Source organism: Pseudophryne corroboree, chromosome 7 (genome assembly GCF_028390025.1).
Source record: "Pseudophryne corroboree isolate aPseCor3 chromosome 7, aPseCor3.hap2, whole genome shotgun sequence".
Lineage (NCBI taxonomy): Eukaryota > Metazoa > Chordata > Amphibia > Anura > Myobatrachidae > Pseudophryne > Pseudophryne corroboree.
Window position 1 is genome coordinate 387,097,398 of NC_086450.1, and position 26,191 is coordinate 387,123,588.

The following is a 26,191-nucleotide window of genomic DNA, read 5'->3' on the forward strand; positions in this document are numbered from 1 at the left end:
ATGCCACAAATCAATGGCCTCACTGATTCCATCGGAACATGCTCTATACACTGAAATGTGTCCAAAGATTTCAAGGTAAAAATAAGAATTTACTTACCGATAATTCTATTTCTCGGAGTCCGTAGTGGATGCTGGGGTTCCTGAAAGGACCATGGGGAATAGCGGCTCCGCAGGAGACAGGGCACAAAAAGTAAAGCTTTAGGATCAGGTGGTGTGCACTGGCTCCTCCCCCTATGACCCTCCTCCAAGCCAGTTAGGTACTGTGCCCGGACGAGCGTACACAATAAGGGAGGAATTTTGAATCCCGGGTAAGACTCATACCAGCCACACCAATCACACCGTACAACTTGTGATCTAAACCCAGTTAACAGTATGATAACAGCGGAGCCTCTGAAAAGATGGCTCACAACAATAATAACCCGATTTTTGTAACTATGTACAAGTATTGCAGATAATCCGCACTTGGGATGGGCGCCCAGCATCCACTACGGACTCCGAGAAATAGAATTATCGGTAAGTAAATTCTTATTTTCTCTATCGTCCTAGTGGATGCTGGGGTTCCTGAAAGGACCATGGGGATTATACCAAAGCTCCCAAACGGGCGGGAGAGTGCGGATGACTCTGCAGCACCGAATGAGAGAACTCCAGGTCCTCTTTTGCCAGGATATCAAATTTGTAGAATTTTACAAACGTGTTCTCCCCTGACCACGTAGCTGCTCGGCAGAGTTGTAATGCCGAGACCTCTCGGGCAGCCGCCCAAGATGAGCCCACCTTCCTTGTGGAATGGGCCTTAACCGATTTAAACTGTGGCAGGCCTGCCTCAGAATGTGCAAGTTGAATTGTGTTACAAATCCAACGAGCAATCGACTGCTTAGAAGCAGGCGCACCCAACTTGTTGGGTGCATACAGTATAAACAGCGAGTCAGATTTTCTGACTCCAGCTGTCCTGGAATATATTTTCAGGGCCCTGACAACTTCTAGCAACTTGGAGTCCTCCAAGTCCCTAGTAGGTGCAAGGCACCACAATAAGCTGGTTCAGGTGAAACACTGACACCACCTTAGGGAGAGAACTGGGGACGAGTCCGCAGCTCTGCCCTGTCCGAATGGACAAACAGATATGGGCTTTTTTGAGAAAAAACCACCAATTTGACACTCGCCTGGTCCAGGCCAGGGCCAAGAGCATGATCACTTTTTATGTGAGATGCTGCAAATCCACATATTTGACTGGTTTTAAACCAATGTGATTTGAGAAATCCCAGAACTACGTTGAGATCCCACAGTGCCACTGGAGGCACAAAAAAGGGGTTTGTATATGCAATACTCCCTTGACAAACTTCTGGACTTCAGGAACTGAAGCCAATTCTTTCTGGAAGAAAATTTACAGGGCCGAATTTGAACCTTAATGGACCCCAATTTGAGGCCCATAGACACTCCTGTTTGCAGGAAATGTAGGAAACGACCGAGTTGAAATTTCTTTGTGGGGCCTTCCTGGCCTCACACCACGCAACAAATTTTCGCCACACGTGGTGATAATGTTGTGCGGTCACCTCCTTTCTGGCTTTGACCAGGGTAGGAATGACCTCTTCCGGAATGCCTTTTTTCCCTTAGGATCCGGCTTTCCATCGCCATGCCGACAAACGCAGCTGCGGTAAGTCTTGGAACAGACATGGTACTTGCTGAAGCAAGTCCCTTCTTAGCGGCAGAGGCCATAAGACCTCTGTAAGCATCTCTTGAAGTTCCGGGTACCAAGTCCTTCTTGGCCAATCCGGAGCCATGAGTATAGTTCTTACTCCTCTACGTCTTATAATTCTCAGCACCTTAGGTATGAGAAGCAGAGGAGGGAACACATACACCGACTGGTACACCCACGGTGTTACCAGAACGTCCACATCTATTGCCTGAGGGTCCCTTGACCTGGCGCAATACCTGTCCCGTTTTTTGTTCAGACGGGACGCCATCATGTCCACCTTTGGTATTTCCCAACGGTTTACAATCATGTGGAAAAAACTTCTCAATGAAGTTTCCACTCTCCCGGGTGGAGGTCGTGCTGAGGAAGTCTGCTTCCCTGTTTCCATTCCCGGGATGAAAAACTGCTGACAGTGTTATCACATGATTTTCCGCCCAGCGAAAAGTCCTTGCAGTTTCTGCCATTGCCCTCCTGCTTCTTGTGTCGCCCTGTCTGTTTACGTGGGCGACTGCCGTGATGTTTTTCCCACTGGATCAATACCGGCTGACCTTGAAGCAGAGGTCTTGCTAAGCTTAGAGCATTATAAATTTACCCTTAGCTCCAGTATATTTATGTGGAGAAAAGTCTCCATACTTGATCACACTCCCTGGAAATTTTTCCCTTGTGTGACTGCTCCCCAGCCTCTCAGGCTGGGCTCCGTGGTTACCAGCATCCAATCCTGAATGCCGAATCTGCGGCCCTCTAGAAGATGAGCACTCTATAACCACCACAGGAGAGACACCCTTGTCCTTGGATATTGGGTTATCCGCTGATGCATCTGAAGATGCGATCCGGACCATTTGTCCAGCAGATCCCACTGAAAAGTTCTTACGTGAAATCTGCCGAATGGAATTGCTTCGTAGGAAGCCACCATTTTTACCAGGACCCTTGTGCAATGATGCACTGTTTTTAGGAGGTTCCTGACTTGCTCGGATAACTCCCTGGCTTTCTCTTCCGGGAGAAACACCTTTTTCTGGACTGTGTCCAGAATCATCCCTAGGCACAGCAGACGTGTCGTCGGGATCAGCTGCGATTTTGGAATATTTAGAATCCACCCGTGCTGATTGTAGCAGTATCCGAGATAGTGCTACTCCGACCTCCAACTGTTCCCTGGACTATGCCCCTATCAGGAGATCGTCCAAGTAAGGGATAATTAAGACGCCTTTTCTTCGAAGAAGAATCATCAATTCGGCCATTACCTTGGTAAAGACCCCGGGGTGCCGTGGACAATCCAAACGGCAGCGTCTGAAACTGATAGTGACAGTTCTGCACCACGAACCTGAGGTACCCTTAGTGAGAAGGGCAAATTTGGGACATAGAGGTAAGCATCCCTGATGTCCCGGGACACTATATAGTCCCCTTCTTCCTGGTTCGTTATCACTGCTCTGAGTGACTTCATCTTAATTTGAACCTTTGTAAGTGTTCAAAAAAAAATTTTTTAGAATAAGTCTCACCTAGCCTTCTGGCTTCAGTACCACAATATAGTGTGGAATAATACCCCTTTTCTGTAGTAGGAGGGGTAATTTAATTGTCACCTGCTGGGAACACAGCTTGTGAATTTTTTTTTTTTTTTTTTTTTCCCATACTACCTCCTTGTCGGAGGGAGACTTGGTAAAGCAGACTTCAGGAGCCTGCGAAGGGGAAACGTCTCGACATTCCCATCTGTACCCCCGGGATACTACTTGTAGGATCCAGGGGTCCTGTACGGTCTCAGCGCCATGCTGAGAACTTGTCAGACGCGGTGGAACGCTTCTGTTCCTGGGAATAGGCTGCCTGTTGCAGTCTTCTTCCTTTTCCTCTATCCCTGGGCAGATATGATCTTATAGGGACGAGAGGACTGAGGCTGAAAAGACGGTGTCTTTTTCTGCAGAGATGTGACTTAGGGTAAAAAACGGTGGATTTTCCAGCAGTTGCCGTGACCACCAGGTCCGATGGACCGACCCCAAACAAGTCCTCTTCCTTTATACGGCCATACTGTGCCGTTTGGAATCTGCATCACCTGACCACTGTCGTGTCCATAACATCTTCTGGCAGTTATGGACATCGCGTTTATTCATGATGCCAGAGTGCAAATATCCCTCTGTGCATCTCGCATATATAGAAATGCTCTATAGTCAATAAAATACTGTCCCTGTCAAGGGTATCAATATTTTTAGTCAGGGAATCCGACCAAGCCACCCTAGCTCTGCACATCCAGGCTGAGGCGATCGCTGGCCGCAGTATAACACCAGTATGTGTGTATATACTTTTTATTATATTTTCCAGCCTTGTCAGCTGGTCCTTGAGGACGGCCCTATCTATAGACGGTACCGCCACTTGTTTTGATAAGCGTGTGAGCGCCTTATCCACCTTAAGGGGTGTTTCCCAACGCGCCCTAACTTCTGGCGGGAAAGGGTATACCGCCCATAATTTTCTATCGGGGGGAACCCACGCATCATCACACACTTTATTTAATTTATCTGATTCAGGAAAAACTATGGTAGTTTTTTCACATCCCACATAATACCCTCTTTTGTGGTACTTGTAGTATCAGAAATACGTAACACCTCCTTCATTGCCTTTAACGTGTGGCCCTAATAAGGAATACGTTTGTTTATTCACCGTCGACACTGGATTCAGTGTCCCTGTCTGTGTCGACCGACTAAAGTAAACGGGCGTTTTAAAACCCTTGACGGTGTTTTTGAGACGTCTGGACCGTACTAATTGTTTGTCGGCCGTCTCATGTCGTCAACCGACCTTGCAGCGTGTTGACATTATCACGTAATTTCCTAAATAAGCCATCCATTCCGGTGTCGACTCCCTAGAGAGTGACATCACCATTACAGGCAATTGCTCCGCCTCCTCACCAACATCGTCCTCCTACCTGTCGACACACACGTACCGACACACAGCACACACACAGGGAATGCTCTGATAGAGGACAGGACCCACTAGCCCTTTGGAGAGACAGAGGGAGAGTTTGCCAGCACACACCAAAAACGCTATAATTATATAGGGACAACCTTATATAAGTGTTTTCCCTTATAGCATCTTAATATATATATAAGCATATCGCCAAATTAGTGCCCCCCCTCTCTGTTTTAACCCTGTTTCTGTAGTGCAGTGCAGGGGAGAGCCTGGGAGCCTTCCCTCCAGCCTTTCTGTGAGGGAAAATGGCGCTGTGTGCTGAGGAGATAGGCCCCGCCCCTTTTTCGGCGGCCTCGTCTCCCGCTCTTAACGGATTCTGGCAGGGGTTAAATATCTCCATATAGCCTCCGGAGGCTATATGTGAGGTATTTTTAGCCAAAATAGGTATTCATTTGCCTCCCAGGGCGCCCCCCTCCCAGCGCCCTGCACCCTCAGTGACTGCCGTGTGAAGTGTGCTGAGAGGAAAATGGCGCACAGCTGCAGTGCTGTGCGCTACCTTTAGAAGACTGAGGAGTCTTCTGCCGCCGATTCTGGACCTCTTCTTACTTCAGCATCTGCAAGGGGGCCGGCGGCAAGGCTCCGGTGACCATCCAGGCTGTACCTGTGATCGTCCCTCTGGAGCTGATGTCCAGTAGCCAAGAAGCCAATCCATCCTGCACGCAGGTGAGTTCACTTCTTCTCCCCTAAGTCCCTCGTTGCAGTGATCCTGTTGCCAGCAGGACTCACTGTAAAATAAAAAACCTAAGCTAAACTTTCCTAAGCAGCTCTTTAGGAGAGCCACCTAGATTGCACCCTTCTCGGCCGGGCACAAAATCTAACTGGCTTGGAGGAGGGTCATAGGGGGAGGAGCCAGTGCACACCACCTGATCCTAAAGCTTTACTTTTTGTGCCCTGTCTCCTGCGGAGCCGCTATTCCCCATGGTCCTTTCAGGAACCCCAGCATCCACTAGGACGATAGAGAAAAGAGCCATCCTTCTTAGACATAAAAACTAAAACTCTGACCTCCCAGCAATGCCTTGTCCATTCAGTATAAGGTCCCTCTTGACATGCTCGGACTCTAGGACCACTGGACAGGGATAAACTTGTGATGCAGGAAGATGGAGGCTTGACAAATCCTACAGTATGAACTTATTAAGGGGAAGAAAGTTGCTCTACCTGCCAGCTGCATCCATAATAAATTAGTCCAGATGTGGCACAAGCAAATCCTATTTCCTGTGCCTTTCTAGAATTACATGCTTTATTATTAGCCTCTGTAAAGTGCCTGGGTGCACAAAACTTCTGGCTCTACACTGAGACCAATGACGTATGAGGCCATTTCCTCTTCCTCTCTCACCACAGAGGTGGATGGATACAAAAATCCCCCCTTACCATACTGAGCTCAACTCTTGGCGAAACACTTTAAGGCATTATCTTTATCTTTGCAATGTATCCCTTAACCTCTTCAGTGGTTGGCCTGGAAATCTTCCGGGCTAGCGAGCGCTGGCTAGCCTGAAAGATTTCCGGGCATACTACTGACTGATTCCCCGGGGACAGTCGTGCACGGCGCCCGGGAATCAGCATATTCCATTATGGAGTTTAGCCCCCCTCCCGGACTCCTATTGGCCGGGGGGGCGGGCTTAGCTATAAAATGGCTCATGCTGATTCCTGGGCTGGGAATCAGCGATGGGGCTGGCGACCCCCGCGGGCGATCACCTCGCCCTGCCCCATCACTCGCCCCCCCTACTTCAATTTAAGAACAAACCCCCCAGGGTGTGTTTTTAACTTGAAAACCCGCCATTGAAGGGGTTAAACCTTCAGGACAAAGAGGAAAGTATAGTGACGCAAATGTCTTAGACCACAGTCTCTTTTCTGCTCAATGGAACATTTTAAGTACAGAGTGAAAATGCTATATTCACCTCTGTTCTCGATGTTTGCTCAATAAGATGCCAATGCACTGGTGTAATGTGCTCCAATTTGACTGATGCGTTAGAAGGGCCAGAAGATAGGGTCGGAAGGTAGGAGCCTGTGACCTTGGGGCACCTTTCACCTAGAGAAAACAAGAACAAACTCCAATATAAAACATATACAGGTATGTAATCACCAACTAAGGCTTGATCTTTTACAAAAGCCATGAGTTATAACGGACGAATCACATTTTTAGACCAATGTAAATTGGTCACTCTGAAAGTTGACACCTGGGGGAATCGCATACAGGTTTGTGCATATAGTATAGTTGTAATCAATAAAATGGCAAGGATGTAGTATGATATGTCGACAGTCATAATGTTGACATGGTCATAATGTCCACTGACCATGTCAATAACATTCATCATGCAGACACTTATGAAATGCCAATATGTTAGAATGTCAACATATCGTCCCTGGTAGACTAGCAGTGATTTACCTGCTCCTGACGGCTGCAGTGGCGTCTTCCGACCTCTGGTATTTTGTGAATGGTGCTTACGGTGGAGTCATCTGATGGAGTGGCATTCTAGTGAAGTACAATGGTCCTATCCCTTACCCCTAATCATGTCTCTAGTGCCAGACCCTAGCCACCCATCTACCTCCCCATAGCCTAGCCCTTACTCTAACCCAGACATTCTGATAATGTGGACATTTCACATGCCGACATTATAAGAATGTAAAAATGTTGCCTGCCGACATTTTAACGTCATCATCGTAACTGTCGACATAATAACTACATACCAATGCCACAACAACAATTTGCATGTAATTTGTATAATGACAATTTACCTTGTTCCATGAAAATAACAGCCTCTGTTGCAGATCAGGGCAGCTGTTAATAACTTCAGGATCTAACAAGTCCAGCCAGTCTATAAGGAGACCAGAAGAGTGTCTGGCACGAGCTGCTTCAGAGCTGTAAAAGACAAAAATATTCTACTAACTGCTATCCACAATCTCCTGCCAACATTACTTATTTTCTGCTCGTTCAACTTCAATCTCAACATATTGAGAGGGGAGTTTTGGTTGCTCACTGTTTCTCTTCTTTCTGAATCCAGCTCGGAGACACTGGTACTCTGGGGTTGTGGATGGGACCTAGGAGACGGCACTTAAACTAAAACCTGTAACTTTAAACATAACCTGCTCCCCACTGCAACTACCAGGCAGCCAGTATACCTTCAAAAGAGCCTGGAAGGAGAAGCAGTAACCTAGTGAAACTGTTGGAAACAACAACAAAACCGAACCGCAGGGAAACAACGGCAAACCAAAAGACGCCAAGACTGAGCGTGAGGGAGGGAACACAGTGTCCCCCAGCCATAATCAGAGAATAAAACTCAATTGTGAGTATCAAAAATCCCCTTTTCTCATTCACCCTAGATGGGGAACACTGGTACTCTGGGCCGTTTAACAGCCATCCCCAGGGGAGAGAACACTCAGGCCACCTGGACAGAGGACTGTATGCCCAAAGTGGGCGTCGCTGGAGGCAAACACACGAAAGTGATAGAAACGAGCAAATGTGTGGACAGAAGACCAGGTAGCGGCTTGACACAGCTGCTAACTGGAACCCCCATGCTGCACCGGTCCGGTAGACTCTGGTCTCCCAGTACTAGAATAAGCCTGGCTGATAATGCAAGCAAACCACGTTTCTGAGCATTGCAAAGAACAAGGATATACAGCCTCAGGGTCCCGACAACATCCAACAGAGCTAGAGTCCCGGGAACTTGGCGGCGGATAAAAAACTTGTAAGACAATTTCTTGGTTCAAGTGAAAAGCAAAAGTGACTTTTTGTAGGAATGAAGGAACAGTACACAAAACCAACCTATTATCGTGACATATGAGAAAGGGCGGCTTGCAAGATAAAGCACCCTACTCGGAAACATGCCGAGCTGAGGCAATGGCCATTAGGAAGACCAACTTCCAAGTGACAAACTTTCACAGAATCAAAAAAGGCTTAAAGGAAGCTGTCTTGAGAGCTGAGAGGACTTGATTAAGATCCCAAGAGAGCTACCGACGGACAAAACGGTGGTTGAACACGCAAAGACACCCTGCAAAAAGGTCCAAATGCTGCTGAAAATAAGCTGACTGAGCCAGAATCTGTACCTTTAAGGAATGAAGCTGTAAACCAGCCTCCAAACCTCTGTGAAGTAAAGTTAAGAAAATCGTAAGTGAAACTGTGAAGTTTGAAAGCAGTGCTTCTCACACTACATTATATAGACCCTCCAGAACCTGTGTTAATTGCGAGATGAAACTGGTTGTTGGGCCCACAATATAGTATGTACTACCAAATGCGAAAAACCCTTAGCATCCAAGGGGCCAACCTCAAAAGCCAGGCCGTTACAGCCAACTGAGGAAGGACCTGGTGCAGAAACGAATCCTGTAGCAACAGATTTGGTCACATCCGAAGACGCCACCCGGGACCTACTGACAGTTTCAGAATGTCGGCATACTGGGAACTGCGTGGCCAGTCTGGAGCCCCTAGGATTACTGTTATCCTTTGATCCTGGATCTGCTTGAGCTCCCGAGGCAACATTGGGATTGTGGGGAAAAAGATACGTCAGACTGTCCCATGGAACAGTCATGGCATCCACCACGAAAGCCATTGGGTCCCTGGACCTCGCACAATTGAAGTTGTGACAAGAGGCTATGAGGCCCACCTCCTGAAGACCCCACTTCCGAACCAACAGTTGGAAGACCTCCGGATGTAGTGACCACCACCCCTGGAGTAACGTGGTTCTGTTCAGGAAGTCCGCCTATTAATTTTCCACTCCCGATATGAACACCGCCGAGATCGCCAGAGCAAAGGCCTCTGACCAGGAGAGAATATGGGCTTTCTCCAACATCTCCCCTACACTCCTGGTGCAACCCTGATGATTTACGTATGGCACCACTGTGGCGTTGTCCAACCTGTACCATGCGGAAGCCGAATGCAGATTATCTAAATAAGGTATTACTGCAATACCTACCTTTCTGCAGCAGGCACACCATTACCGCCATGATCTTCATTAAAGAAGATGGCCAAACCAAACAGTAGGGCCTGAAATTGATAATGAGCCGAATCTGAGTAGAGAATGATGACCGGCCCCAATTAGAAACATGAAGGTATGAGCTCCTAACATCGAAAGAGGCCAACAACTCATTTGCCTCCATGCCGTGGATCACCAATCAAAGAGATTCCATCTAAATGATCCACCCACAGTCTGGTGTTTAAGGCGCGAACATTCAGAATTGGGAGCCGTTCAGCTTCCAAACAAGGAACAAATTGGAGAGAAACCCCAGTTTTCTTTCTCGGACCTGAACAACTCCTCCTTTAGAATGTAGGGAATGTATAGCTTGGCCCAATGCCACCCTCTTATCCGCATCGTGCAGTGGAGGACCCATCAACTCGATCATGTAGCCCATGAAAATGATGTCCAGCACCCAGGCACCTGAATACAAATCCACCCATGACCGGAAAATCTGCCATTTGATGCTGAACCTCTGCCTCTGGCAGACTGCCCCCTGGTGGAAGTCCCCCCACCCCAAAACCGCGGACCCCACTGCTTGGGGGTAGCCACAGGAAGAAAAGCGCCTTTCCCACTGGTAACTTGGGTAATAAACTTCCATCGAAAGTAATCGCTTCCAAGGAACACTTTTGACTCAGAATCCAAATCCCAATTGCAGAGCCAAAGGGACAGCCGTAGCAGAAATCCATGATGTCACCAAAACCCCACCTACCACAGTCTCACAAACATATTATGTCGCTCCCCGGAGCTACTCCACCAAGTCTAACAAGGAATCCCCAGAAGAATCACCCTGGAGTCCAGCGATGAGCTTGTATGCCCAAGTCTCCACGGTTTGAGCCGGCCAGAGTCCAGCAAAAAATGGATAACAGTCCCAGAGAGATTTGAGACAACCCTCGAGTTTCTTGTCCAGTGGATCCTTAAAGGACACCAAGCCCTGAACCGGAAAAGCCATGTGCTTTGATAAGCGTGCCACTGCGGCACCCACTAGGGGAGACTGTTCCCACTTAGTCACATGGTGCGCCGGAGGAGGATAAAGAGAAGCAAACTTATGAGGGATAGAAAACAAGCCTCCTGAATAAGAACAGAAAGGTCTGAAGACAAAGAGAATGTAACCCAACAGTATCCCTAGACTGTTCCTCCCGCTGAAGAGCAAGTAGCTGCACCAAGTTGGACACAGACTGGGTGAGAGCCCAAGCTAATGCTGGCTCTGCTGTGTCGGAGACGGCACCCCCCCTCCAACACCTGCATGTCACCAGGCCCTGCCGGACAGTCAGTGCACAGCATCCCTGAGTTCATCTGTCCACATAACTTGACATTGCATTGCACACACATAAGGCCATAGTGGTGCCTTTGCCTTGTTTGCCAATTACCCTGCAGGGTACTCACAACAACACTGGCTGGGGCACAAGAAGCTATCACAGTGTTACTTAGTTAATGAAAAAAACAAGACACAAATGACAAATTAAATGCTATAATTGGTACTTAGCCTTCCACAAAGCCAACACTCAGAGTTCAGAGCCACCTTCCAGCCTAGATGAGATCTGCTCTGGAATGGCAGCTCTCAGCATCCTATGCAGCTGACAAGACTGGAAAAAGATGCTAGAACTGCAGGGAGGTGCTCAGCCACCCCAAGCTCTGCCCCATACATGTGGCTGCTCTCGCCCAGCACCAGTGAACATCGGCCCATTCACGGGGAAGACACTGGTATGGCTGTATAGCCATCCCACTGATCAGCACACTCCCTCTCAGAAGTCACCGCATAGACCCCATCAAGACGGTGCCGCAATCATGGACTACACTGGCACCTCGCACCCTCTAAAAGGGTGAGGCGCCCGCAAGTCCCCTGGGTGCAGGTGGTCTCAGTAAAGAGGCTGGAGTGACACAAAGGGAGCGACCTGCCGGTTGGCTTCCCCTTCCGGTCCCCTACAGCTGCATAACAGTGTGCGGGCTCCGGTTCCCAGCAGCCACTGCACCCCCGGTGTAAGCTGCTACAAGCAGCATACATTCTAAATAAAAATAAGCTTACAAAATTTTTTTTACAAAAATTAACTTTGGGCTGACACCGCAGACACCTCCAAACCGTGCCCAACTCCAACCGGCACTCAAAATACACTGGCCGTCTAGGAGTTGCAGAGGTGAGGAGCTTATGTTTAAAGTAACAGGATTTAGGGGGAGATGTACTAAGGGGTGGTCTTCTGTATACCGGCAGTCGAGCTCCCGGCGCTCAGTATACCGACGCCGGGAGCCCGACAGCCGGCATACCGACACTTATTTTCCCTCGTGGGGGTCCACGACCCCCATAGAGGGAGAATAAAATAGTGTGGCGCGCGTAGCGCGCCACCGTGCCCGTAGCGTGGAGAGCGCAGCGAGCCCGCAAGGGGCTCATTTGCGCTCGCCACACTGTCGGTAAGCCGGCAGTCGGGCTCCCGGCGCCGGTATGCTGGTCGCCGGGAGCCCGACCGCCGGCCAGCCGTAGTGAACCCGTACTAAGCAGTAATAAAAGTGTAGAAGTGAGCCACTGGAGAAGTTGCCCATGTCAACCAATCAACACTGACGTAACATTTATAATTTGCATACTATAAAAGTATACAGAGCAGCTGATTGGTTGCCATGGGCAACTTCTCCACTGGCTCACTTCTCCACTTTTATCACTGCTCAGTACATGTCCCCTTTAGTTTACGTTTTAGCTCCTTGGTCCCCATTCACAATCCAAGAGCACCAGTGTTTCCAAGCAGGGATGAAGGAGAAATTATGTTTCATCTTTTTTTTGGAAACGGAAAAGGCAACAGAACCACTTACAGACGACCAGTAACACTGAGCACACAGCACAATAAAGAAAAATGTACCTGCTGTTCTCACTTCCCTTCATCCCGGGCACCTCCTCTTGCTCCTGCAGTAGTAGAGAGCTCACCACAGCCACCGGGCCAGTGGCTGGGAACCGGGAGGTGGTCTCAACAGTTATGGAGAGTAGGATGGTCAGAAACTCTTCCAGGTAGGGAGATTTTGCTTCAATCAGTCCTTGGAGAACTAAAAAATAAATAAATAAATAAATATATATATATATATATATAAACACACACATATATATTTATTTTAAATATAAATTATTTTTCCCTGGAAGGTAATGTACATTAACAAAATGCAGAAAAACAAGAATATTTCAGGTGGTAGCAATACTCTACTGAGTCATACAATCTATGCATTGCCGCCGGCTGGCAAGAACAGTCAGCATCACTAGTAATGGAACTTATAGTTGATCCAGGCCAGGTGCAGAAGATGCGACTGAAAATGGAATGCACTGTGCATGAGCAAATCTGGCCCACAGGACATGACACATAATACCACTACGACCTTGGTCAGTACACTCGTATATCAGCTTGATTATTGTAAAAAATCTTCTACTTGGTTTTCTCTTCTGCAGACTGACCCTTTCTTCAGTTCATTATGAATGCCATTGCCAGGCTTATTTTCCTCATTAACTGTACAACCTCATCTTCCACAATCTGTTAACCCTTGTACTGGACATGTCCCCTCTACCCCTAAGAATAGCATGCAAAGTATTAACATTTACCTACAAAACTATGCACAATTTTGCTTCACTCTGCTTAAGTAACCCTATCTCACTGAACCAAACATTTTTCTCATCCCAAGACCACTTACTCACCAATGCTTAATCTCTTTTCTGAAACACTCTCACACTCCAGCAAGTGCTAAACCTTCAACTCCCTCGCACTTGTTTCCATTTTAATACATTTACGATGATCGCACTTTTACACAATCTTTAAAGAAAGCATCGATGGTAAAGTGGGGTAACACCGGTTTGACTTACCAAGAACAAACATAACAATTTTGTTTAAAACAATGGTCCTTTGTAGGTCTATTTAAAGACACAATTTTATTTCACATAAAGTAAATAAGAAGCACTTTGTAAGACACGTGAAAATGTGTTAAGTCTACGAATTGTAGCAAAAACAAAAGGATGGCTGGAATCATGAAGAACTTAACAATATGATGTTGTCACAGTAACGTGTTTTGGTTGATGCATTGCTTACCTTTGCTGATCAGTTCAGGTTCCACATTGCATTTATCTCCAGACTTCAGAGTAGTAATGACAGCGCAGAGAGTGGAATTGATCATATCTGGTTCTTGACAAAATGCCAGAGCTTCTGCCAAGTGCAAAAATCCACTGCGCACTTTGGGAGAAAGATTAAACAAGTAATAAATAATGGAATTACCATGTTTTAGATTTCATAGTACATTTACACCCACTATGGATATAGTTCTGGTGAATTAAGTGGAGAGGGATACAAAAGGTAGGCTTGTTGATAAGAATGAAATCATATGGAAAATACATTCAAAGAGTGGGTTGGCAAACGTCGTACCCTAACCAAACTGGAACGAATTGACAGCAGTTGTCCCAGTTCTAGTCACAGACTAAAAAACAAAGTGACGTGCACATCCTGTGGTTTGGGAATACAATGAAATAACAATACAGATATGTCCTCATACAACTTTGCTGCAGTTGCACCAAACAGCCCTGCCAGGTCACGTGCCTCTCTGCTAGAGTCAGGCGTCTTTTTTGCCAGAAATGCATCATAGTCACAATGTAATGCAACTAGGGCCCACCGGGAGATTGTTCCGATTAATTTGATATGCAAAACTTGTATATTTGTGTGCAACTGAGTAAATTAATCTGTATACAAAGTGCTGCGATGCAGCAGCTACAGCTTTTATCCATGACAAGGTCTGTTGTGCTCCATATACAGATTCAGTCACACACAAACATAGTATATACTAGTGTTGAATATCAACTTAATCGCTCACAGTATCCTGGTGCGTCAGTCTCATCGTTACGAAGACATTTTCAACACAAAAAAAAATTACAAAAAAAGACACCAGCAGAATAGCACAGGACCTGTCCGCTCACTCACACCAGGCATCTTGCACTGCATGGCGTGTTGAAGCTAGATGTATGAGGACACATCTGTAACATGAAATTTCGCCTCAAATTCGCTCATGGCTACAAATAAAATAAGAAAATGGCTAGAGCTTTAAGGAGTAAGTTACAAACCAGTCAAATCACAATAAAATGATATTGATCTAAATAAATAAGTTCCATACCATCGCTGATGCGGTGCTTTGAGGAATACTGTGCAGCAAAGGACTTGAGCTGTGCTCGAAGTGGCCCTTCTTCTACACCCGGGCTGTCCAGCCACTGCAACATTTGCATGAGTACTTTGAAGAATAGCGATGAGAAAGCCGTATCCTGGGGCACACATCGCTGCAATAAAACGGAAGGGTACATGTTCCAATGAGAGGCTGCTCTGTATACTAATTTAGGAAATACATTTTTATTACACATTTTACTAATTAACTGTTTTTGTCCAATAAGTTGTATTTAGCACCCTCTAGTGCCATATATTACTGCTTGGTCTGAAAGGAGTTTATCGAGTTGAAGTTTCAATGTATAAACTATATTAAAAGGCCATCAACTTTTCAATACATCACCCAAATGTTACATTTATGGATACACCAAACCCAAATTTTAGGATTGAGTCACTTTACAAAAATGTAAATGTACTGAATCTCAGAATGACCGAAATCTGCATTTCATAATTACGGAAGAGGGGACTAAATGGATTTTACCAAAAACTCATGAAATTAATATGAAACAGCAAATTCAGAATTTGGTAAATTGCTACTTTGTAATATTAATAAATGAAACTCTCAAAGTGCAGGTTCTTAGTTAACCGAAGTTTCCAATGAAACTGTGGTGCAGGAACTTACTCACCTGGTACTGATAGAGCTGCCTCATTAATGGGCAAGAGATGAAGTGATTCCTGTGCATGGCCAAAACAAGGGCACCGCTGTGAGGAGAGCCGAGTAGAGCCGCCACTGCTTGCAGCAAACGCACTGCGATACCAGTCAACTGAGTGTTCCCCTGCCGAATACGAGCCAACTCCTGGCCTAAAGCTTGCTGCAGAGCCAATGATATGGGTCTTGGATTGGAATTCTGCCATCTGGGGTCTGGATTTAGGGGGAACAGCTGAAAGGGTACAAGCCCACAAACATTTAAAAAGTTAGGTAGATAATCTCTTTAAATTAGCACTATAGCTCAAATAATTGTTAATCCAATATGAGAAATGAATATCTTTCAATAATTGTCATTTTTTTTTCAATGTTTCTGTTACACTGTAATGAAATACCAAGATTATTATTATCACCATCATTAACTATGAAGCATTTTTGTGTCATCCCTCAGTTTACAGAGTTGCAAATACTGAGCAGATGCTGTACTGTTTTTATACAGGTGTAAAGGCTAAACACTTCGCTTACAGAGTACTACTTTTTATTTTAAGAGATTTAAAGATAACCAACCCTCCTTGAACCAAACCATATACTTATCTTTAAATAACTACTAATGATTTGTGTAGAAATGTGTTCACAATTCTTATTAAAATGTTAGCACGGTCAAGACTGCAATTCTGTGAGCTGAATTAACACCCCGGAGAATACAGACTAAGGGGAATATCCAATCATCCCCGGTAAAACATTTGGTCCGAAAAACGGGCGTTTTCTGACTTTTTTCCGATGTTTCACCAATTTTTATTTATTTATTTTTTTAACAGGCTATCCAGATTGATCGCCTGTAAAAAAAAAAACCCTTTCTCCCGAAAACACACGGGTTCAGTGAAACCTGTGAGTTTTCGTGTGAAACAGCCCCGTTTTCGGACGAAACGGAGCTGTTTCCAGGGATTCTGCTTCGTCTGCCGGAGGCAGGTGAAACAAAATCCCAGATAAGCTGCGGCACGCGCCGGCTTATCAGGGCTAATTAGATAGCCCCCGGCGGGACAATTAGCCCCGGTAAATTACCAGGGTTAATTGGATATCCCCTTAAAGGTGCTACACCCTTCAATAAGGTCATTGATTGCTGGTATATGGATGGGTTGAAGATTAATTGAGAAAACTAAACAGCTGCCACTAGTGTGTGTAACTGAAGGGTACTTTAAACTATTAATTGCCACCCAAATCTGCCCCTTCACTCTCATATGCAAGCCAAAGTCGGTGGCATTAGGTAAGTGTTAGTCACGGAAAATGGAGAAAGAGTGTGCAAAGCATGAGACTGGTGTCTTACCTGCAGAAACATCCCAGCCAAGTCATCTTCTGGACCCAGTACTGGAATCTGAGTGAGACCTCTGGCTCGCACCTGGCCCTGGGGAGCTTCAGTGCTGGGCTTTCTTTTTACAACGTCTGTGCTCTCTACAAACACAAAAATGAATGTCAGGTTCCCAGAATCTCAAGTAAGAACACGCTGCCGTCAGACTCATAGCATGCCAGGCAACTTTCCATTTAAACCTGAATAAAGCAGAGTCTCGGAAATGATTGGTGGGCATTGTGTGGGAGGATATGTTTTCTAAACCTATAGCATGTTTCAAAGGGTCAAGGGTACCTCCTAGGGACATGCACTTATTTAATTTCATACATCTTTCCTATATAAAGATTCAAATTGATGCCACAATGAGAGGAGAGGACGGATTTACTAGACATTTGCTGATAAAAGAAAATAATTGGGGACTTTGCAAATATGTTATAATGTTCCATGGTACTTCATACAACTATTCAGCTATTGGTGCAACATTGTGAAGTCCAAGAGTAAGGTAAAGTATGCTTGATAATACAAAATACACAGCTGAAAAGATCTGAAGAAATATAAAAATAAGATTTTACACTTACCGGTAAATCTATTTCTCGTAGTCCGTAGAGGATGCTGGGACTCCGTAAGGACCATGGGGAATAGACGGGCTCCGCAGGAGACATGGGCACTTTAAGAAAGACTTTAGACTCTGGGTGTGCACGGGCTCCTCCCTCTACTGCTACGGCTGGTAAATCGAATTTTTTACCTTATGTTCCCCCACAACATACTAAGAAGGCACCTCACTACCAAATGCAGTCCTTTCGTTCAAATAAAAGCAAAAAGGTACGGGGATCGTCCTTTCTTGCCAGAGGTAAAGGCAAGGGAAAAAAGCTGCACACAGCTAGCTCCCAGGAGCAGAAGTCCTCCCCTACGTCTGCAAAATCCACCGCATGACGCTGGGGCTTCCCTGGGGGGGGGGGTCAGCTCAAGTGGGGGCACGTCTTCGATTTTTCAGCCACGTCTGGGTTCACTCACAGGTGGATCCCTGGGCAATAGAGATTGTTTCTCAGGGATACAGGCTGGAATTCGAAGAGATGCCTCCTCGCCGGTTTTTCAAATCGGCTCTGCCAGCTTCTCCGTCAGAAAGGGAGTTCGTGTTAACTGCAATTCAAAAATTGTATCTGCAACAGGTGATAGTCAAGGTTCCTCTTCTCCAGCAAGGAAAGGGGTATTACTCAACCCTGTTTGTGGTTCCGAAACCGGACTGTTCGGTCAGACCCATTTTGAATCTGAAATCCCTGAACCTGTACTTGAAAAAGTTCAAGTTCAAGATGGAATCGCTCAGAGCGGCATCGCCAGCCTGGAGGGGGGGGATTGGATGGTTTCCCTGGACATAAAGGATGCTTACCTTCATGTTCCGATTTTTCTTCCTCACCAGGCGTTCCTGAGATTTGCGGTACAGGACTGTCATTACCAATTTCAGACGTTGCCGTTTGGTCTTTCCACGGCCCCGAGAATTTTCACCAAGGTAATGGCGGAAATGATGGTGCTCCTGCGCAAGCAGGGTGTCACTATCATCCCATACTTGGACGATCTCCTCATAAAGGTGAGATCTCGAGAGAAGTTACTGGACAGCCTGTCACTGTCTGTGAGGACATTGCAACAGCACGGCTGGATTCTCAATATTCCGAAGTCCCAGCTGGTTCCTACAACGCGTCTGACCTTTTTGGGCCTGATTCTGGACACAGAACAGAAAAAGGTTTATCTACCGATGGAAAAGGCTCAGGAGCTCATAGCTCTGGTCAGGAACCTATTAAAGCCAAGAAAGGTTTCAGTGCTTCACTGCACACGTGTCCTGGGGAAGATGGTGGCATCGTACGAGGCCATCCCCTTCGGCAGGTTCCATGCGAGGACTTTTCAATGGGACCTACTGGACAAATGGTCCGGGTCTCATTTACAAATGCATCAAAGGATCACCCTGTCTCCCAGAGCCAGGATCTCTCTCCTGTGGTGGCTGCACAGTGCTCACCTCCTGGAAGGCCGCAGGTTCGGCATTCAGGACTGGATCCTGGTGACCACGGACGCAAGCCTCCGAGGTTGGGGAGCAGTCACACTGGGAAGAAATTTCCAAGGTCTCTGGTCAACTCTAGAGACTTGTCTCCACATCAACGTCCTGGAGTTGAGGGCCATATACAACGGCCTACGTCAAGCGGAGGCATAACTTCGGGACAAACCGGTTCTGATTCAGTCGGACAATGTCACAGCAGTGGCTCATGTAAACCGCCAAGGCGGCACAAGGAGCAGAGTGGCCATGGCAGAAGCAACCAGGATTCTTCGCTGGGCGGAGAATCATGTAAGCGCACTGTCTGCAGTGTTCATCTCGGGGGTGGACAACTGGGAAGCGGACTTCCTCAGCAGACACGACCTGCATCCGGGAGAGTGGGGACTTCATCACGAAGTCTTCGCACAGATCGCGGGTCGTTGGGGAATGCCTCAGGTAGACATGATGGCGTCTCGTCTCAACAAAAAGCTAAAGCGATATTGCGCCAGGTCAAGAGACCCTTAGGCGGTAGCTGTAGACGCTCTGGTGAAACCATGGGTGTTCAGATCGGTCTATGTGTTCCCTCCTTTGCCTCTCATACCCAAGGTGTTGAGAATAATAAGGCAAAGAAGAGTGAGAACAATCCTCATTGTTCCAGATTGGCCACGAAGGACTTGGTATCCGGATCTGCAAGAGTTGCTCACTGAAGGTCCGTGGCCTCTTCCTCTAAGGCAGGACCTACTGCAACAGGGGCCCTGTCTGTTTACCAGACTTACCGCGGCTGCGTTTGACGGCATGGCGGTTGAACGCCGGATCCTAGCGGAAAAAGGTATTCCGGAGGAGGTCATTCCTACCCTGATTAAGGCTAGGAAGGACGTGACATCGAAACATTATCACCGCATATGGCGAAAATATGTTTCTTGGTGTGAGGCCAGGACTGCTTTTACGGAGGAGTTCCATTTGGGCCGTTTACTTCACTTCCTTCAAACAGGAGTGAATTTGGGCCTAAAAATAAGAATTTACTTACCGATAATTCTATTTCTCGTAGTCCGTAGTGGATGCTGGGAACTCCGTAAGGACCATGGGGAATAGCGGCTCCGCAGGAGACAGGGCACATCTAAAGAAAGCTTTAGGATCACCTGGTGTGCACTGGCTCCTCCCCCTATGACCCTCCTCCAAGCCTCAGTTAGGATACTGTGCCCGGACGAGCGTACACAATAAGGAAGGATTTTGAATCCCGGGTAAGACTCATACCAGCCACACCAATCACACTGTACAACTTGTGATCTGAACCCAGTTAACAGCATGATAATAGAGAAGCCTCTCGAAAAGATGGCTCACTACAACAATAACCCGAATTTTTTTGGTAACAATAATTATGTACCAGTATTGCAGACAATCCGCACTTGGGATGGGCGCCCAGCATCCACTACGGACTACGAGAAATAGAATTATCGGTAAGTAAATTCTTATTTTCTCTGACGTCCTAGTGGATGCTGGGAACTCCGTAAGGACCATGGGGATTATACCAAAGCTCCCAAACGGGCGGGAGAGTGCGGATGACTCTGCAGCCCCCAATGAGAGAACTCCCGGTCCTCCTCAGCCAGGGTATCAAATTTGTAGAATTTTACAAACGTATTTGCTCCTGACCAAGTAACTGCTCGGCAAAGTTGTAAAGCCGAGACCCCTCGGGCAGCTGCCCAAGATGAGCCCACCTTCCTTGTGGAGTGGGCATTTACAGATTTTTGGCTGTGGCAGGCCTGCCACAGAATGTGCAAGCTGAATTGTACTACAAATCCAACGAGCAATAGTCTGCTTAGAAGCAGGAGCACCCAGCTAGTTGGGTGCATAGAGGATAAACAGCGAGTCAGATTTCCTGACTCCAGCCGTCCTGGAAACATATATTTTCCGGGTCCTGACAACGTCTAGCAACTTGGAGTCCTCCAAGTCCCTAGTAGCCGCAGGCACCACAATAGGTTTGGTTCAGGTGAACGCTGAAACCACCTTAGGGAGAAACTGAGGACGAGTCCTCAATTCCGCCCTGTCCGAATGGAAAATCAGATAAGGGCTTTTACAGGATAAAGCCACCAATTCTGACACGCGCCTGGCCCAGGCCAGAGCCAACAGCATGACCACTTTTTCTGTGAGATATTTTAACTCCACAGATTTAAGTGTGTCAAACCAATGTGACTTTTGGAACCCAAAAACCACCTGGAGATCCCAAAAGTGCCACTAAATGCACAAAAGGAGGCTGTATATGCAGTACCCCTTTAACAAATGTCTGAACTTCAGGGACTGAAGCTAGTTCTTTTTTGGAAGAAAATTGACAGAGCCGAAATTTGAACCTTAATGGACCCCAATTTCAGGCCCATAGATACTCCTGTTTGCAGGAAATGTAGGAATCGACCCAGTTGAATTTCCTCCGTCGAGCCTTACTGGCCTCGCACCACGCAACATATTTTCGCCAAATGCGGTGATAATGTTTTGCGGTTACATCCTTCCTGGCTTTGATCAGGATAGGGATGACTTCATCCGGAATGCCTCTTTCCTTCAGGATCCGGCGTCCAACCGCCATGCCGTCAACGCAGCCGCGGTAAGTCTTGTAACAGACAAGGTCCTTGCTGGAGCAGGTCCCTTCTTAGAGGTAGAGGCTACGGATCCTCCGTGAGCATCTCTTGAAGTTCCGGTTACCAATTCCTTCTTGGCCAATCCGGAGCCACTAATATAGTGCTTACTCCTCTCCATCTTATCAATCTCAGTACCTTGGGTATGAGAGGCAGAGGAGGGAACCCATACACTGATTGGTACACCCACGGTGTTACCAGAGCATCTACAGCTATTGCCTGAGGGTCCCTTGACGTGGCGCAATACCTGTCGAGTTTTTCCCAACGGTTTATAATCATGTGGAAGACTTCTGGGTGAAGTCCTTACTCTCCCGGGTGGAGGTCGTGCTGAGGAAAACTGCTTCCCAGTTGTCCACTCCCGGAATGAAAACTGCTGACAGTGCTATCACATGGTTTTTCGCCCCGCGAAGAATCCTTGCAGCTTCTGCCATTGCCCTCCTGCTTCTTGTGGCACCCTGTCTGTTTACGTGGGTGACTGCCGTAATGTTGTCCGACTGGATCAACACCGGCTGACCTTGAAGCAGAGGTCTTGCTAAGCTTAGAGCATTGTAAATGGCCCTTAGCTTCAGGACATTTATGTGAAGTGATGTCTCCAGGCTTGACCATAAGCCCTGGATATTCCTTCCCTGTGTGACTGCTCCCCAGCCTCGCAGGCTGGCATCCGTGGCCACCAGGACCCAGTCCCGCATGCCGAATCTGCGGCCCTCTAGAAGATGAGCACTCTGCAACCACCACAGGAGGGATACCCTTGTCCCTGGTGACAGGGTTATCCGCTGAAGCATCTGAAGATGCGACCCGGACCATTTGTCCAGTAGGTTCCACTGGAAAGTCTTGCGTGGAATCTGCCGAATGGGATTGCGTCGTAGGAAGCCACCATTTTTACCCAGAACCCTTGTGCATTGATGCACTGAGACTTGGTTCGGTTTTAGGAGGTTCCTGACTAGCTCGGATAACTCCCTGGCTTCCTCCTCCGGGAGAAACACCTTCTTTCTGGACTGTGTCCAGGATCATCCCTAGGAACAGAAGACAAGTCGTCGGAACCAGCTGCGATTTTGGAATATTGAGAATCCAATCGTGCTGCCGCAACACTACCTGAGGTAGTGCTACACCGATCTCCAACTGTTCCCTGGATCTCACCCTTATCAGGGAATCGTCCAAGTAAAGGATAACTAAAATTCCCTTCCTTCGAAGGAATATCATCATTACGGTCATTACTTCAGTAAAGACCCGGGGTGCCGTGGACCATCCCTACGGCAGCGTCTGAACTGATAGTGACAGTTCTGTACCATAACCTGAGATACCCTTGGTGAGAAGGGTAAATTTTTACATGAAGGTAAGCATCCTTGATGTCCCGAGACATCATGTAGTCCCCTTCTTCCAGGTTTGCAATCACTGCTCTGAGTGACTCAATTTTGAATTTGAACCTCTGTATGTAAGTGTTCAAAGATTTTAGATTTTAGATTTTAAAATCGGTCTCACCGAGCCGTCTGGCTTCGGTACCACAATAGTGTGGAATAATACCCCGTTCCCTGTTGCAGGAGGGGTACCTTAATTATCACCTGCTGGGAATACAGCTTGTGAATGGCTTCCAAAACTGCCTCCCTGTCAGCGGGAGACGTCGGTAAAACAGACTTTTGGAAACGGCGAGGGGAATACGTCTCGAATTCCAATTTGTACCCCTGAAATATTACCTGAAGGATCCAGGGGTCTACTTGCGAGTGAGCCCACTGCGCACTGAAATTCATTGAGAACGGGCCCCCACCGTGCCTGAACTTGTAAAGCCCTAGCGTCATACTGAGAGCTTGGCAGAGGCGGAAAAGGGTTTCTGTTCCTGGGAACTGGCTGATCTCTGCAGCCATTTTCCTCTCCCTCTGTCACGAGCAGAAAAGAGGAACCCTTTTGTCCGCTTGCCAACCAGGACTGCGCCTAATAATACGGCGTCTTATTTTGAGAGGCGACCTGGGGTACATCCCCTTTTTTTTTTTTTTTTTTTTTAAGGCAATACTTCCAAATGCCGTTTGGAATCCGCATCACCTGACCACTTTACTGGTATAATTGGACAACGCACTTATACTTGATGCCAGTCGGCAAATATTCCGCTGTGCATCATGCATATATAGAAATGCATCTTTTAATTGCTCTATAGGCAATAATATACTGTCCTTATCTAGGATATCAAATTTCCAGTCAGGGAATCCGACCACGCCAACCCAGCACTGCACATCCAGGCTGAGGCGATTGCTGGTCGCAGTATAACACCAGTATGTGTGTAAAAACATTTTAGGATACCCTCCTGCTTTCTATCAGCAGGATCCCTAAGGGCGGCCATCTCCAGAGAGGGTAGAGCCCTTGTTCTTACAAGCGTGTGAGCGCCTTATCCCCCCTAGGGGGTGTTTCCCAACGCACCCTAACCTCTGGCGGGAAAAGGTATACTGCCAATAACTTTTTAGAATTTATCAATTGTTATCGGGGGGAAACCCACGTATCATCACACACCTCATTTTATTTCTCAGATTCAGGAAAACTACAGGAAGTTTTTCCTCACCAAACATAATACCCCTTTTTTTGGTGGTATTTATATTATCAGAAGAGTGTAAACTTTTTCCATTGCCTCAATCATGCAATGTGTGGCCCTATTGGAAATCACGGTTGTCTCTTCACCGTCGACACAGGAGTCAGTATCCGTGTCGGCGTCTGTATCTGAGGTAACGGGCGCTTTAGAGCCCCTGTATGAGACGTCTGGACATGCACAAGCTGAGTAGCCGGCTGTCTCATGTCAACCACTGTCTTTTATACAAAGCTGACACTGTCACGCAATTTCAACAGTACATCCACTCAGGTGTCGACCCCCCAGGGGGTGACAACACTATTACAGACACTCTACTCCGTCTCCTCATCATTTTTCTCCTCATACATGTCGACACAAACGTACCGACACACAGCACACACACAGGGAATGCTCTGATAGAGGACAGGACCCCACTAGCCCTTTGGGGAGACAGAGGGAGAGTTTGCCAGCACACACCAGAGCGCTATATATATACAGGGATAACCTTATATAAGTGTTTTTCCCTTTATAGCTGCTGTATTGTTTATACTGCGCCTAATTTGTGCCCCCCTCTCTTTTTTAACCCCTTTCTGTAGTGTAGTGACTGCAGGGGAGAGCCAGGGAGCTTCCCTCCAACTGAGCTGTGAGGGAAAATGGCGCCAGTGTGCTGAGGAGATAGGCTCCGCCCCTTTCTCGGCGTCCTTATCATCCGTTTTCTTGTATGTTTTGGCAGGGGTTAAATGCATCCATATAGCCCAGGAGTTATATGTGATGCATTTATTTTAGCCATAAAAGGTTTTCTATCGATTTATTGCGTCTCAGGGCGCTGCCCCCCCAGCGCCCTGCACCCTCAGTGACCGGAGTGTGAAGTGTGCTGAGAGCAATGGCGCACAGCTGCGGTGCTGTGCGCCTACCTTTATCTGAAGACAGGAAAGTCTTCTGCCGCCGATTTTTCCGGACCTCTTCGCTCTTCTGGCTCTGTAAGGAGGCCGGCGGCGCGGCTCCGGTGACCCATCCAGGCTGAACCTGTGATCGTCCCTCTGGAGCTAATGTCCAGTAGCCTAAGAAGCCCAATCCACTCTGCACGCAGGTGAGTTCGCTTCTTCTCCCCTTAGTCCCTCGATGCAGTGAGCCTGTTGCCAGCAGGTCTCACTGAAAATAATAAACCTAAACTAAAACTTTCACAAAGAGCTCAGGAGAGCCCCTAGTGTGCACCCTTCTCGTCGGGCACAGAAAATCTAACTGAGGCTTGGAGGAGGGTCATAGGGGGAGGAGCCAGTGCACACCAGGTGATCCTAAAGCTTTCTTTAGATGTGCCCTGTCTCCTGCGGAGCCGCTATTCCCCATGGTCCTTACGGAGTTCCCAGCATCCACTAGGACGTCAGAGAAATTAGGATCCATAAAGGTTCAAATTTCGGCCTTGTCCATTTACTTTCAAAAAGAATTGGCTTCTCTTCCTGAAGTACAGACATTTGTGAAGGGAGTGCTGCATATTCAGCCTCCTTTTATACCTTCGGTGGCGCCTTGGGATCTTAACGTGGTATTAAGTTTCCTCAAGTCACCTTGGTTTGAACCACTCAAAACAGTGGAGTTGAAATATCTCACTTGGAAGGTGGTCATGTTGTTGGCCTTAGCTTCTGCAAGGCATGTTTCGGAATTAGCGGCTTTGTCATATAAAAGTTCCTATCTGGTTTTTCACGTGGATAGGGCAGAATTGAGAACTCGTCCTCAATTCCTGCCTAAAGTGGTCTCATCTTTTCATATGAACCAACCTATTGTCGTGCCTGTGGCTACGCGAGACTTGGAGGATTCCGAGTCACTTGATGTGGTCAGGGCTTTGAAGATTTATGTGGCCAGAACAGCTAGGGTCAGGAAGACAGAGGCGCTGTTTATCCTGTATGCAGCCAATAAGGTTGGCGCACCTGCTTCAAAGCAGACTATTGCTCGCTGGATCTGTAACACGATTCAGCAAGCACATTCTTCGGCAGGATTGCCATTGGCAAAATCGGTTAAGGCCCATTCCACTAGGAAGGTGGGCTCTTCTTGGGCGGCTGCCCGAGGGGTCTCGGCATTACAGTTGTGCCGAGCAGCTACTTGGTTGGGATCAAACACCTTTGCAAGGTTCTATAAGTTTGATACCCTAGCTGAGGAGGACCTCATGTTTGCTCAATCGGTGCTGCAGAGTCATCCGCACTCTCCCGCCCGTTTGGGAGCTTTGGTATAATCCCCATGGTCCTTACGGAGTCCCAGCATCCTCTAGGACGTTA

The 26,191-nt window shown here is 47.2% G+C and overlaps 1 protein-coding gene across 6 annotated transcripts in view; it reads right to left on the reverse strand.

The window, feature by feature from the left end:
- INTS1 (integrator complex subunit 1) overlaps positions 1–26,191 on the reverse strand; it is a 324,003-nt gene that overhangs the window by 99,872 nt on the left and 197,940 nt on the right. For all 6 annotated transcript variants that reach the window (XM_063934591.1, XM_063934592.1, XM_063934589.1 and 3 more), the window contains 7 exons: positions 16,712–16,836; positions 15,368–15,622; positions 14,698–14,857; positions 13,629–13,769; positions 12,423–12,603; positions 7,367–7,490; positions 6,529–6,659 (listed from right to left, as the gene is read on the reverse strand). In XM_063934591.1, the coding sequence (XP_063790661.1) occupies positions 6,529–6,659; positions 7,367–7,490; positions 12,423–12,603; positions 13,629–13,769; positions 14,698–14,857; positions 15,368–15,622; positions 16,712–16,836 (1,117 nt within the window). The remainder of the gene's footprint in view (positions 1–6,528; positions 6,660–7,366; positions 7,491–12,422; positions 12,604–13,628; positions 13,770–14,697; positions 14,858–15,367; positions 15,623–16,711; positions 16,837–26,191) is intronic.